This window comes from Protopterus annectens, chromosome 7.part0, assembly GCF_019279795.1.
Source record: "Protopterus annectens isolate FY-2018-M chromosome 7.part0, PAN1.0, whole genome shotgun sequence".
NCBI lineage: Eukaryota > Metazoa > Chordata > Ceratodontiformes > Protopteridae > Protopterus > Protopterus annectens.
In genome coordinates, this window is record NC_056739.1 from 1,207,239,576 (window position 1) to 1,207,256,258 (window position 16,683).

Consider the following 16,683-nt stretch of genomic DNA (forward strand, 5'->3'; position numbering starts at 1 on the left):
AAATACGGAAAACTTAATAAGGGATCTGGGGACCCAAGTAAATAGTAATCTCTCCTTTGATACTCACATTGTCATAGTGGTTAGAAAATCCTTCTATGTGGCCCACATAATCACAAAAGGGTTAGCATCCAGATCAAAGGATGTCATTGTGCCCCTCTACTCATCACTCATCATACCCACCATAGAGTACAATGCCCCATTTGGGATGTACCTTACAAGACACCTGCAACAGCTGAAAGATCACAAAAGTACCTCACCAAGAGGATCACTGGCCTCAAACAGGTGCCCTATACAGCTCGACTGAAGAAACTCCAGCTGTACTTGGTTGCATACGACCTACTCAGAGGTGATCTCTGCCTGACATACAAGGCCATGTCCAACCCAGAATTGATGGACTTGCTCCACCTAAAGAAAACCTTATCCCCTTGAGCCACACGCTCTAGGGATCTAAACCTCACCTTTACAATAAATAGGACATGCTGGAGGGATAGATTCCTGTCCCAGAGACTTCCCATGCTTTGGAACAAGATCCCAATCTACATTAGGCAGAGCTCCTCAATAACTCTCTTCAAGAGAAACCTTGATGAGTGGATGGGAAACAGAAAGTTTACCCCAGGGATCACTTCAGTGGCTCTGCTGGATAGAGGCACAGGGAACTAATCTAAGGGGTCAACGAAAGCCAACACATTCTAGCTAGGCTTATAAATGCCTTCGGGTAGATAGCCTAGTACCTACCTATGAACCTATGAACCTATTATACTGCACTAACTATACACTTAGTGCTGTATAATTACAGTTATCACAAGGAGACCATTGTAATGACTGAATTACTGACCATGCTGGTCTCTCATATTTGGCTGAGTAAACAGACTATGTTGCTTTTTAGGAACAAAGCAAATTTATTTTTCTAGAATTTAGATTAGTTCCACAAATGAAGCAGACTTCTGTGAGATGTGAAACAAAGTTTAATGGTTAATAACAAAATAACAATGAACAATTTACATCTTATATGACATAAAACATAATATGGAACACAGATCTCTTCTTAAAATCAAAGCAATGCTAATATAATTCACATGTTTTCTAAATTGTAAACTTTTCTTGAGTGCAGACCTACAATGTTATCATCTTTAACTCAGACGTTAGGTAGTGAGCTGGTAGCAAATAAGCAGTTATTGTGTCACTGTAGTTGTGTGTTTTGATTCTTGTTTTTGCTGCTTTGGGTCATATTCTTGTATCTTCACTCTCTGACATAAATCCTTGTACACACAGTGTCGTCAGCTCCAAATATCTGCAAAAGGAAATAAAAACCGTCATTATTATTATTATTATTATTAGAAAGAAAGACAATTAAATGCTGACAGAATAATATATATATATTTTTATTTTTAATGGTTCATTTTTCGGGTTTATGAGCAATTAACTTAGAAACTATTATTTGTCAAGATGCATAGGTAGATGCTATGAATATATTTTTTGTTGCACAGCACAGCTTGTATTTCATGATGTAGATTCACTGTTGACATCACAGTGTCGTACTGGGTACATAATTAAGCCAACCTGCATCGAGGCAGCCTCTGTTATCAATTCCCACAGACTGTAGTGAGACTTCACTAAGTAGTGTTGCACAATTACTGCCTGTTTTATTCTGTTATTACCTGTTTTTACTGCTTTTAATAGCTTGAATTGTTTGTTGCACTTGATTGTTTAAGTTTTACTTAAAAGTTAAACAACAGGCTAATACACTCAAGTGTACTAGCTTTTGATAGCAATTAGTCGAAAAACACAGCATTTATTGTATTTTCTGCCTATCTGAAAAAAAACTTGAAAAAACAAAAAATACTCTTGTTTTCCATACTTTCCTAATAGTTTGTTCCAGTGATCAGATTTTGCTGATCCCTGGGCTTTGTCTTGGTTCCTGTGTTTTCTCCATTTTCCTTGTTTGGTCAGGGGGAAGTTTCTTTACTCACCAGTGAGGGTGGGGAGTACTGAGCTGCCTGTTTGTCCTCAGAGGAGTGGTTTAAAGCAGTAACTTGTAGTTTATTGGCCATTTTGGGTCATTTCCTGTCTTTTCCAGCCTCCTGCTATAAAGCACGCTTTGGCGGGCTTTAGCGCGATTTAGCACGGAGTTGCTACAGGAGCACACAAGAGCAGCGGCGGTTAATCAAGGTTAAACTATTCGGGCTGCCTAAATTCCACTCTTCAAATTTTCCCTTAAAACAGCCTTCCTTGAACTGTACTGCTGATCAAACCAGCGTATTCTATATCTAGAAAGTTCAGCTCTACTTGATTCTTAAGTAGACTATTCTTTATCTGTAAAGACTAGCACTTGCTCCTAAAGTATTTTTTACTTTGATATAGCACTTTTATTATACATAGTACCCCACTAGCCAAAATCCCTTTTTGATCACCCACATCCCCCGGAGTCTTTTCAAAGTCCTTGTCTATTCCTTCTAGCATGTCGAGGGATCAGTTGCTAGTGTCCTCTCCTGCTCAGCTGGTGAATCTGGGAATATTGAGGCAATGTTACAATTGCCTCATGTACCTGACAACCCTCTCCTTCTTCCACAAAACACAAATACATGCGAGAGATGCAACTATATAGCCAAACTGGAGGCTGAGCTCTCTCAACACAGGACTGGCAAGACCAGACAGGAGGAGAAGGTAACCTCACACACCACAAACCCAGTCTCACATAGTACTATCAATACTTCAAATCATACACATAAATACACAAAGACATACTCGGAGGCTCTGATCAAAAATCTACCAAAACAGCAGAGGCCACCAAAGCAGACACCCAAACATCTGCCACCTCAGGACACAACACATTCAACACATAAACCACATAGTCAGTGTGCCAAACAGTCACAGCCCTTAAGGCCAAATACAATGCCAGACACACTCGTCATTGGTGACTCCATAGTCAGACACACTGACGTCTCGCTCACCAGATTGAGTAAGGAGAAGGTCACAGTAAGCTGCCTGTTGGGCGCTAGAATCCGCCACATAACGCAAGCACTCAGGTCTCTCAACAGCAGGTACAAGTACGACTCTGTCATTGTCCACGCTGGTGTGAACGACCTGAGACGTACCTCCTTGGACTACATGAAAAGAGACATAGAGGAGCTCTCTGATTATGTAGCCCAGGCAGGTATGACCCTGACCTTGAGCAGTATCCTACCTTCACCTAGAATGATGCCACAATACAGTGATAAGATGATCAGCTTTAATAATTGGCTTAAATTTTGGTGTCATTCAAAGGGGATCCAATGTCTGTCTGCCTGGGATGACATGCTGGACAAGCCACACTGCTTCGCAAGGGACGGCTTGCACCTGTCACCCCTGGGCTTCCGGATATTGGCAAAGGCTCTTGCCACCCCCATAGTGCCTTTTTAGGCAAAGCTCAAATTCTAAACCTACCACCTTAGAACACAAAAAAGGAAAAAAACTAAGGGTAATGCTGCTCAATGCCAGAAGTCTCAATCTCAAGATGCACGCACTCGAGGCCCTTCTCAGTATGGAGAACATCGATGTTTGTGCTGTGACAGAAACCTGGTTCAAGGCTCCTGAGAGCACCCCAGCACTATCAGGTTTCACCTCATATCATGCGTTCCGGCCCCAAAATCCGGACAACACCAAGAAAGGAGGGGGGGTGTCCATATTCATAAAGGACACACACACCTCAAGGTTGGTGGCAACGCACGATGCATCGGAAACCATCGAGGTGCAATTAACCATAGGCAAGACTGCTCTGCAATTTGTAGCATGTTACAGGCCACCCTCTCAAACTCAGGAACCTCACATGGCCTTCCTGAAAACACTGGAGGGGATAAATGTATCTCCAAATACCATCATACTAGGTGATTTCAACTACCCTAATATAGACTGGGAACACTATTCAAGCCCAAACACTCTAGCCCAAAGGTTCCTGGAGTTCATAAACTCAAATGCCATGGAACAACTAGTCACCATCCCCACAAGAGGAGAAAACATACTTGATCTCATCATCACGAACATGGGATCACAATGTTCAACACCGGAAGTATACCCCTCACTGGTGAGATCAGATCACAAACTAATCTCGCTGGAGGTCCTCATCCCGCCCCCACCTGAAATAAAAAAGACCACAGTGAAAAACTTCTCAAAAGCCGACTTCACACTTCTAAAAACTAGGGTGGTCTCCTTTAAGTCCCCTGAGCCAGTGGTAAACATTACTCAAACCGCTGAATCACTCACAAATGCCTTCTACCAGCACCTACAGGACTGCATGGATCAGGCAATCCCAAACAAAACTAAGACTCTTTGTACCAAAGGCAAGCATCCAGTCTGGTGGACCCCAGCCATAAACAAGCTCTACAACAAAAGGAGGAAGCTACTACAAGATAGAGCAAAATCCTTGAAAGGTAAGACACCTTTGATCATTATAAGTAAAAAACTAAGAGCTCTCATAAAATCATCCAAGGCAAATTTTGAGAGAAAAATCGCCAAGGACTCAAAAGACAATCATAAGGCCTTCTTTAGCTATGTTAGAAACCTAGGAGGAAACTCCCAGATATGCTCAGAATTAGTTCAAAATGATGTGAAGATTACTGAACCTACACACATTGCCAACATACTGGCTGACAGGTTCAGTGCAAACTTCTCCCCCCTCCCCAAAAGGAGAGATATCTATACCAGAGGATTGTAGCCCCCCAAACATCTCCAACGCCCAGGTGAGAACTGCTCTCTCCAAGGCAAAAAACACAGCATCCATGGGACTGGATGGTGTCCCTGGCTGTGTGCTCCACGAACTCAATGAGGAATTAAACCCGCAGTTAGGACAGCTGTTTAATCTTAGCCTCACCTCAGGATACGTACCCAAGGAGTGGCGCACAGCGACTGTGGTCCCACTTCATAAGGGCGGTGCCTCCACCGACCCTGGAAATTACCATCCCATTAGCTTGACAAGCCTTATCTGCAAAGCCATGGAGAGGATCATAATGGAACTCATAAATAAAGACATAGGGAACTTGCAGACTTTGGATCCATCCCAGTTTGGCTTTGTCAAAGGCAGATCATGCCTCTTAAACTTGGTTGACTTTTTCGAAACAGTCACCAAAGCCATTGATGAGGGCAAGGCAGTCCATACAGCCTACCTCGACCTGGCAAAGGCCTTCGACACAATACCCCACTCAGGTATCATCGAAAAACTCATCGGCTTAAATGTAAACCCATACATCACAAGATGGTTTGCAAACTGGCTAAGTGACAGAACCCACGGGGTCAGAGTTGCTGGCGCCATGTCAGACTCAAAGCCTGTCACAAGTAGTGTCCCACAGGGCTCAGTCCTGGGACCACTCTTGTTCAGCATCTACTTTTCTGAAGTACAAGCAAACACAGGAGGGTTATGGCTGACAAAGTTTGCAGATGACTGCAAACTGGGCGCCATAGTCGAAAACACATCTGACACAGATATCCTTCAGAAGGGCCTCACAGAAACGGATAACTGGTGCCAGAGCCATGGCCTAAAGTTAAACGCCAAGAAATGCATAGTCATACCCTTCGGGAAAAACAAGGTTACCCCTAGCTACCATATAGGTGGCAACCCACTGAGCACAGAAGAAGTCATCAGGGATCTGGGGACCAAGGTTGACAGTAACCTTTCGTTTGACACTCATGTTGCCAAAGTAGTTAGGAAAACCTTCTACATTGCCCACCTGATCATGAAAGGATTCACATCTAGATCTAGGGAGGTCATCGTCCCCCTGTACTCATCACTCATTAGACCAATGATTGAGTACAATGCCCCATTCGGAATGTTTCTGACCCGACACCTGCAGCAGCTGGAAAGGCCCCAAAAGTTCCTCACCAAAAGGATAAAGGGTCTCAAAAATATGTCTTATGCTGCCAGACTGAAAGAATTCCAGCTCTATTCAGTCGCATACCGCTTGCTCAGAGGTGACCTGTGCCTGACATATAAGGCCATGTCAAACCCAGATTTGATGAATATGCTTCACCTCAAAAAATCTAGATCCCTCAGAACCACAAGGGTGGGAGACTTAAACCTTGACATGGTTATTAATAGAACGTGCTGGAGGGACAGATTCATCACCCAGAGACTCCCTATGCTGTGGAACAAAATCCCGGTACATGTGAGGCAGAGCACCTCGCTGGCCTTGTTCAAGAGGAATCTTGACCAATGGATGGGAGATCGCAGATATACCCCAGGGATTACTTCAGTGTCACTGCTTGACAGAGGCACAGCAAAATAATAGGCATAGTTTTCTTCAAACTAAAGGGGTGGCAAAAGCCACATAACTATGGGCTAGGCTTATAAGTGCCCTTGGGCAGATAGCCTAGTATGAACCTATGAACCTATGAACAAGTAAGTGGCTCTCCACAAGTAATTTATAGTAACTCTTGTGTCTAGAGTCCTTGTCCCTCATCTTGAGTGCATTATGCAGAATTCATTATGTAGGATTACCTGCCTCCCACCATCCCAGTCAAGAATTATATGTCTAATGTTCATCATTCATTGCCTAGGGTTTCCCTGCCACCACCTGACATAGACTAAGAGTATGCAGTTCATTGTCTTGGGTTTCTCACTCATACATATCATTAACTACATAGACTGCACAGATCATGCCCACTGACTATAGTCCTCCACCTCCTGTCCCTTACATATAAATATAGAATGCTGTCCAACTAGGGTCCTGCCTTATAACAAAGCCATTGTCATTGTCTAGCTCTTTCCGTTGACCACCATACATTGTTAGAAATACAGAGCCTGTTGTGCAAGGATATTCCATCTCACTTTCCTTGTATTGAAAACATAATGCTTGCTATCTGTGGACATACTCTTCTCATCCCTAGACTGAAAACATTATGTTTGTTGCCCAGTAATGCCTTACCTTTCCAAAACATGGTGTAAAACCATTGGACCCATGCTTAATTTATTCTTGTTGTCCAGGGGTACCCTCTTTATATATTATACTAAAAGCATTATGCTTGTTATCTAGAGCTACTCCTCCCTCCCAAGACATGGTGTAACACCAATGGTTCTAAGCTAATTTCATCTTAAGCAAATGGAGTTCAAGACTGAAGTATGGCTCTTGTACTGTATAACAAACTGATCAATAACAGGGGCCATCATCCTATTATAAGCTATGACCACCCAGCAAGTAAAATTAATACCCTTTTCTAGACACAGCCAGTAGAAGAGATGGACAGGATATTCAGAAGTCACTTTACATAAATACTTCTGCTCTGAACTCAGGATTGTGAGACATATCTCTCAAACTCTTAGTACAGGAATTCTGGACAAAACCAAATATAATGGGGGGACAAAGGACCAAAATCAGGGATAAATTTCAAATATGCTCTTATGAACTTAGAAACTTACTAGAGTGACAGAGTTTGCATTAGGAAACATTTTTAAAGTCATGAAATCCGAAAATAAAATTGTCATTATTTAGTGATTTAAAGTCTCAAGTGATTTGTCAGAAAACCACAGATTTTACGAGGGAGATACTAAAATAATAGTCTAAAATCTAGACATTTTGCAAAACTGAGGAAGGTTGAGAAGTATTTTGTAATGTTCAGAATAGGGGAGATCTGTTGAAAAGTGGAGTAAATTATGGTCAGACTAAGAACTGGCTCAATTCCAAAGTCTGAGGTTGTCACAGCTAGATGGAACATCAATCTCAAGGAAGAGTGAGCTGCAGATGCCATTACCCGATCAAAACTGACTCTCTTCATAAAATACATAAGAAGTCCTTTATGAGAATGACATTTTCAATACTCTGGATACCGAAATAGCCCTGCAACAACTGGAACAACTGGAAAGACCACAGAAGTTCCTCACCAAAAGGATCACTGGCCTCAAGCAAATGCCCTATGCAGCTCGACTGAAGAAACTCCAGCTGTACTCGGTTGCATACCACCTACTCAGAGGTGATCTCTGCCTGACATACAAGGCCATGTTCAACCCAGAATTGATGGACATGCTCCACCTAAAGAAAACCATATCCCCTTGAGCCACACGCTCAATTGATCTAAACTTCACCACAACAATAAATAGGACATGCTGGAGGGATAGATTCCTGTCCTAGAGACTTCCCATGCTCTGGAACAAGATTCCAATCTACATTAGGCAGAGCTCTTCGCTAACCATCTTCAAGAGAAACCTTGACCAGAGACGTCCCATGCTTTGAAACAAGATTCCAATCTACATTATGCAGAGCTCCTCACTAACGTTCTTCAAGAGAAACCTTGACGAGTGGATGGGGAAACAAAAAGTTTACCCAGGGATCACTTCAATGGCTCTGCTTTACAGAGGCACAGGGAACTAATCTAAGGGGCGGTGAAAGCCAACACATTCCGGCTAGGCTTATAAATGCCTTTGGGCAGATAGCCTAGTACCTACCTATGAACCTATGAACCCACAATCCAGAGTACTGAGATGATGAGGAGCAACCCATGATCCAGAGTACTGATTTATTGTAGGAATGTGCAAGCATAACCTTGCCCCATACCTCCTTGGGATACCAAACCTTGTGCACAGGTGAATGGAATGATGATGAATGCTGATAGGGTGAACCAAGCAGAAGGCTGACCAAGTATAATACTCAGAAATATCTCAGCCTGACCACATATCATAACAGCGCTATAAAAAATTCAAGTCATAATGGTTAAAAACATGCAGGCAAGGCTTAACTGACAAAGTACACAAGAAAAATAATTCAGATAATAATAACAATAAGGAATTTGTAATATTGTGCCCTCAATAAGAAACAAAAGTGGTTGGTAGAAACTCTTAATGTTAATATACAGTCAGGAGCAGGGGTATCCAGTATTTACCTCTGACAACTAGACTTGACTTTTGTCTTGAAAAAAATTGAATGAAAATCTCAATAGTTTAGGTAAGCACCTGCCAGCACAGGTCAACCAGAGAAAAACGTGGAAAGTCAAAGTGGCTCAGAAACTCAAAGGTTTGAAAATCCTGACATTTTCTACAAAATTAACAATCCAACCAATGAAGGTACATCAAAATAGGATAAAAAGACCATGATTAATCAGAAAAATTAGGGCCTGAAATCAACACATCATAACAGTCTCCATGTAATGAATCAATTGTTTACAACAATATTTCTAACTGCTCTGCAAAGATCTGGAATCAAGAAAGCTAATAGATATGTTAAATGTTAAGTAGACAATAAATATCTAAGAAATACAGTACAGGCTGAATCAAAAACTTATAGTAGTAATATCAAAATGCACTGGAAAATTGCAATCAGGAAGAAATGCTGCAAAATGTTTTTGTAGTGGCAAAATATTCTTCAAACTATATATGCCTGAGAACACAAAAATGCAATATACAGACCCAAATACCAACAAAAATGAGACACTATAGATGTCTGCAATAGCAAATAATTAATAGTTGAAGCTAGTGATGCCTATAACGTAAGCACAGAGCAACCCTAGACAAATGAGTGAATGCCACAGTAAGTAGACAAGTACCAACAACTAAACCACAGACATAAAAAAGAAAAGACTGGATTTTTACACTGTCACCACCTGTCTACACCACATTCAGCAACAGAGAAATCAATAAAAACACGATGCAGAGAATTATGACTGTGTCTAACATGGACATTGAGGGTTACAAAGTTGCTATTCAGTGAGTGGAACCACTGTAAAAGTCATTGCTGTTGAAGTGAAACAAAATACCATTTGTATGGTCCTATTCGATATTCCAGGTATATATTTTGGATTACAAAAATTTATGAAATTGAAAAATACTATCCATTCTGTTCCACATTTCCTCTAAAGTTAAGAAATCTATTACTGAGGACTGCTTTGACATATACACTTAAATAGAATAGGAGGACATAAATAATTTGCCTGGTGTAGAAGGCATAATTTACAAAGAGTTGTCACCATGATGTACAGGGATGACCTAGATGACCCATGGTTCATTAGTGGTTCAGGTGTAGAAGAAGCCAGCTGGGAGAACAGAGAAATTACAAGATTAAATCTGCTCACTTTTCATCGGGAGTGTTGCTAGTGTATGTCCTAGGATTGTGTTCTACTGTAAATACCCAGTGGAAACCAAAATGAGATGAAAAAGGTTTACCTATAGGGGGATAGTGGGCATATTATCACTTGAAAAAGTTAATTATGAATCCTACACTCAACCCCATCGAACATGCATGCCTTGAGCTGCTTTAAGCTTGTGCACCCCTTGAACATGCATGCTTTGAGCTGTTTTAGGCCTGTGCACCTGTCGAACATGCATGCCTTGAACTGTTTCAGGTCTGTGCACCCATCGAACATGCATGCCTTGAGCTGCTTTAAGCTTGTGCACCCCTTGAACATGCATGCTTTGAGCTGTTTTAGGCCTGTGCACCTGTCGAACATGCATGCCTTGAACTGTTTTAGGTCTGTGCACCCATCGAACATGCATGCCTTGAGCTGTTTTAAGCTTGTGCACCCCTTGAACATGCATGCTTTCAGCTGTTTTAGGTCTGTGCACCCATTAAACATGCATGCCTTGAGCTGTTTTAGGTTTATGCACCCATTGAACATGCATGCCTTTAGCTGTTTTAGGCCTGTGCACCCATCAGACATGTATGCCTCGAGCTCTTTAAGGCCTTTGTAGGGGAGTGGTAGGGGCTGAAGAGGAAACGCCCCACTTATAGTTCATTGGTTGGTGGCTGAAGAAAAAAACATATATAAATAAGAGTAATGGGCTACAAACTGCCAATACAGGGGCAAGTCAGTTCAAATTATGACAAAGCCCTAGTCTTAAATTTCCAGGCAGTAGAAGACAGAGAGCAGAGACAAACAAATTAGGCTTTCAGCTAGTATTCAACAGATAAGTGACTCACTTTTGGGAGATCTAATTTTATGCTTCCACATTTGACTCTTCATAATTATATTTAGTCGTTTGCACTAAAAATGAAAGATATAATGGTTCAGCATTGGTTGGTTTGTAACAAAACATTATGTAAATGTAAAAACAAATCCATGTGCTTTTAGCATCAGCAAAAAAACAGTCTCTTTATATAAGACATGTCAGACGTATTATTTCTATGTTTAGGATTGTCATAAGTTTCCTAGAAATATGGCATTTCATCTGAAATCTCTGGGGTTTGCCATGATATACCACGCTTTGCTAGCATGAAAAATGTGCCTTACTTGAGATAAATCAAACTGAATGCCATGGCTGGGGGGGGGCAGAACTGCCAAAACCCAACAATACAGCAAATATATACATAACCTGATACAAAGTGATGCAAGAGGATTAGGTTTTGTGAATATGGTTGTCTTACCAATATCAGTTCACCATCTTTTAATTCTCGTGACCAGTATGTTTTGGGACCATCTCCATCAATAAGTGTCTGTTTGCAATACATTTTGTTTTCAGTTTCCCAAACAGCCAAGCTCTGCAAGAAAGACATAATAATTATTAAAGATGTTTGTATTATAACATTAATTACAACAAAAAAAATTCTATCATTTTAACAAAAAATGAAAAAAGATACATGTAATTTAAGGGACTGTGGTGGAAGAAAAATAATAAAAATAAAGGAATATCTGAATAAAAGGCCCACTGGCCAGCAAAATACCAAAAGTGCTGAAGTGTTCAAAATATAGCTTTAAAACTGACTATTCTTATAAAAGCTCTGCAAATATACAAATGTATAGCTACAATGCCATAATCCAAATGTACTCATAAGCACTGCATCATGAAAACCCTACACTTTGATAGAGTGAATTGCATGGAGTGCTGGATCTAATCCACAGACAACAATATGATAAACAAGACACACACACACACACACACACACACACACACACACACACACACACACACACACACACACACACACACACACACACACACACACACACACACGTATATAGTATTAGAGAACAAATGGTCTTCTGAAAAACACTCTCATATGCATAAAACATTACGGAGCACATTGTCTGTCAAGAACACATGTATATAAGATCTTAGAGAAGTCATGGTCTTCTGTTAAACTCATATATATATATATATATATATATATATATATATATATAAAGTATTAAACAACAAATGGTTTTCTGTCAGATGTACACACTTGTATATACAGTGTTACAGAATGCAGTTTTCTGTCAAACACAGATATATATATATAAACTAGCATCAGAGAACACATTATCTTCTTCTAATCATACACATATATAAACTATAGATGTACATTTGTTTTTATACGCATCATATAAGTACAGTTGAAAACAAACTGGATTCATATCATTAGAAACTATGAAACTGTGAAAACCTACTTGACTATTAACTTTAAACATATAGTTAAAAGACTGTTTAATTATAATCCTGAATACTTTTTGTTGAAAAGCTGTTTCACTGCCCCTCTGAAGAGGATGATGCTGCGGGTTCCACTGCTTAGTATAACTGCAGAATGGCATCATGACCTGCTCACACTTTGGGTTAAATAGGTGCCACTGGAAATTTTATGGTAGGATAAAACAGCAAAAACACAGTTTTCTATTGTGGCATAAACTCTGCTGATCATGCTAATGATAACTGGTTAATCATGGGTGATGTAACATTTATTTATAACTGGTGCTGTGATGTTCATCAGGAGCAGCTAAATCCTGCACCATGTATGCTCAAGTGGCAATTAATAGTATACAGTGGAGTTATTTTAAAATGATTTCTATAATTTTATAAAATATCTTAACTGTATAATGGACTTATTTCCACTATTCAGATTTTTCTGCAGTCTAGAAAAGTGCAGACTCCTTCTAATACATTTCTGTTGTCATATTTACCCAGGTGCGTTAACCATGTTGAGTTTACTAATAATAAACTAACTTACACACACACACACACACACACACACACACACACACACACACACACACACACACACACACACACACACACACACTTGAGACAATCAAGATTTAGTTTGGCACATAAACGTTGTACTGTTGATATGCAGTTAAATACATACATATCTGTTAACTACCAGCCTTCCAAGGTTAGCCTGAGCCATCATAAAATGAATATGAAATAGTTAATTTTTTAAGTGTACAACATTTTTGGACTTGCTTTGGTCTGCCCTGAAACAAGTTCAGGCCTACATGAGAGGCAGTCCTCACCATTTAACAATTAGTAATTTAAGGAATTATTAGTAATAACTCCTGGTTCTCTGCTTTCTATGATAGAAAAAAACATAGCTCCTGTCATAGCATTTTATCTTTTAGGGATTTTAACCTCTTCAAGGAGAAGTCACTTTCTCCACAAAGAAGCATACACTTGCCTCATTTGTCCATCTAGTGTAACACAGCTACATTAACCTGCAAATATCTTTTTAGCATTAACCAAAGTACAAACCTTGAAATCATCCACCTATTTTGTAAACCAAGGTTTAGGCTGTGTTTTAGATACCATGAATATATTACGCAATAAGGAATCTACTGCGGATCCCTCAGGAAGCTAATCGATGCCCAACTAGTAGCTGATGTGTGTACATATAATTTCACAGCTCATTTGTTCATTAACTAATCATTTTTCCAGTTTATAATTCTAGAATCAATGTTAGCATTAAAACAAATGAAAATATATATATATATATATATACTCTTAAAGAAGAATATCAAATGTCTTTGATATGCCCAAGTATGTCACATTGCCAGACAAGCCATAGTCCAGTAATAAAGATAATTTTCTAGATAAACATATAAGACTGGCAGTACAAGAACCTCTCTTTAAAACACGTTATTAAAAAGTACTTGTTAATATGTTCATTTTTTTTTTTTGCTTTTTTAGCTATGTTCCTTTCAATAGTTTTAGAGATGCTAAAAGTCTATAGTTATCCATGACTACTGTCTTTTTTAATAGTTTGCTATGGCAGCAGTTTTATATCTGTCTTGATAAGAGTGACTTAAATTATTATTAAACAAGGAAGCTAGAGTGCTGCTGATGTGGGGATAGAGTTTTTATTAAGATATTTATATAACAACTATTACTTTACCAGTTGTTATGGCGGATAAAGATTCATTATGAATCAGTATTGCACTATCAGCGATCAATAGTTTGGTATCTGCAAAAAATGTACTAATGTCATTTAGCTATGCAAATGTGCTACTATCATGTGCAATATGGACCAGCTCTTAGTTATTTCCCCTCCATTTTCTTGCTATGAATGAAACAAATTTATGTTACCTCCAATTGTAGTAGATGACCATAGTTTATTGTCTCCTAGTTTCTTATTTCATTTTAAAGCTTTTTAACCTTAGAATATGGATATTTATTCATTTTCACATAATTAGAAGACAGTTCATTAAACTCTGCTTTTTTCTTCTACAGTTTGGAAGTTTTGATTAGGATGGAAGTTAATATTAATCTGAAGAACCATATTTATGTATTTTGTAAAAAGTACAAAATATAGCTCATTGCCACTATGGGTCATTTGCTGAATTTGTTTAATGCTACATTAGATAAAAAATTAGCAGTAAAAGTTTTGTATATCATTTACACATATATTTAAAGTCATTACTTATATATTTAAACTTCAGCTTAATAGTATGATGATGATAATTTGATATTGAAGAAAGCAAAGTAATTAAACTGAAAGCATGTGGATTCATGAAAATTAAGTGCAGTATGTTGTTTAATCTTTGGAAAACAGGGTGCCCTACGTCAATTCCCCTGATCTCACACCACTGTAGCTTGGTAACAAGAAATTGTAAATGATAGCTCAAATACACATATTCTGGTAATGCACACACTGTAGGTTTTCACTTTATATGCAAGTACTGCACCAAAGATTTTTTTTCAGGGAACAAGCCCCATTGCTATCATGGTGGAAGAATTCACTCCTTCGGTCCTCACTTCATTATTCTAATTTTGAAGCTGATGCACCGTGAATAATGTGCACTCAATAACTGGCAATCTAACTCCTGTCTGGCTGTTTTTCTTAGGTGCACTGACCTCAGACCACTTACAACTCACTAGTACTTGAGTTCATAGTTCATAGGTTAGTACTAAGCTAACTGCCCTTGCGAGCCATTGTAAGCCTAGCCAATTATCCCTTGTGAGACTCAAACCCTGCACCTTGTGTTTGTAAGGCAAACAACTTAACCATTAGGCCACCCTCCTAACCCTTACTTACAATCTCACTCTATTAAGAAGTTTAAACAGTTTTGCTGGCAGTACACATTCTGTAAACTTTTGCTCTAGATGAGCTGTTGATTTAGGATGGAACGTTGAGAATGACAGCTCTAGCAAGTACAAAATTAGGATTAACTATATGCATTTTATGGTACCTGCTCATTTACATTACAAAGCAATCATTGAGCTAATAATAAAAAGCATAGCTCTTGCTCTAGTCATTCATTGTCAGCCAGTAAGAGATTTGTCCGATGTAGAAACACCCCTTAGGAATGATTCTAATTGCACATTCAAACATTTCAAATCAGGTATTTCTCAGAAGAGGGATAAAGCCCTGACTATGGTCTAGACAACATTGTTTTGAATAGTGACATGGGTTCTTGATGGCACAGGCAATGAAGATGGGTGAGCCCATCATGGAAGAGGAGAGTGCTTTCTTGGGATAAATTTAAACATTTTTCCTGGTGGAGATTAGAGAAATAACATGGTGGGTTGCCTATGGGTTGCTGGGACATTCTTGCATATGGCATCCCTTGCAGAAGTCAAGGATGTAGAGGCAATGGAGTCCATTACATGACTTATGCATATAGAGTTACTGAGTGGGCTAGGGGTGGGAATGGAGAATCTAGGAGAAAAGCACTCCTCGGTAGTAGTGCGACACAGACCCATATGTCTCAATCTCCTCAACATCCTTGAACATGATTCAGAGTTAGTCCAAGGGAGACTACATAAAATTCAGTAGACCATGTTGAAAAGGACAATCTCTAGGTGTAGCTGATGATCAGCTATGGGGATCTAAAAAATATGCAAACAAAAAAATAAATAAATAAATAAATAAGGTGACCCCCTGATATTAGTAAAGCATCTTCCACTCTCTGAAAATACTACTTGTACCTTGGAAAATATTTGCTCTAAATTGTATTTCACCAGTTAAATATGTTCAAATAAACTCGTGATACATTCATGCCTAGCACTTAAATTCCAAATGTTCATGAATATTTGAAATATTTATAGTTCCACTTGTTTCCATGCCTTGTACATAAGAACATGACTTTCCAGCAGTTTCTTACCTCTTCAGTACAAATGATTTTACAAAGCATATACATATCCCACCTTACTGTGGTGGTGGTGTTGCGGTAGCGTTGTCGCCTCACAGTTAGACGTTGCTCGTTCGATTCTCAGTTAGAGCATCTTCTGTGTAGCAACATGTGTGAATGGGCGTTCCTTCGTTGAAGGTTTGCGTTAGGCCCGGCAAGCCAGTACGTAAAAATCTACTGCCAAGCTATCATAAAAGAATGGGCTACATATGATGAGTCACTGTAACCTGCAGTTGCACATATGACAAACTAGCTTTCTATGTGAAAAGAGCCTTCTTGTATAGCTTTGCGTGATTATTTATCACAAGCTAATTGCCAGAGTATTAGACAACATACACAAGTGAATCTCAGGAATTATAAAAATGAATATTTGGCTTTTCATTTTTTATGGTGTTCGAAAATTGAAAATAAAAT

At 39.2% G+C, this 16,683-nt stretch overlaps 1 protein-coding gene across 1 annotated transcript in view; it reads right to left on the reverse strand.

Moving 5' to 3' along the window:
• Positions 1-947: 947 nt before the first annotated feature.
• The window catches only part of CRABP1 (cellular retinoic acid binding protein 1), a 194,936-nt gene continuing 179,200 nt past the window's right edge, over positions 948-16,683 (reverse strand). Inside the window, exons 3-4 of the mRNA XM_044077825.1 lie at positions 11,316-11,429; positions 948-1,291 (exon numbers count right to left, since the gene is read on the reverse strand). Coding sequence (XP_043933760.1) covers positions 1,241-1,291; positions 11,316-11,429 — 165 coding nt within the window. The 3' untranslated portion in view covers positions 948-1,240. The remainder of the gene's footprint in view (positions 1,292-11,315; positions 11,430-16,683) is intronic.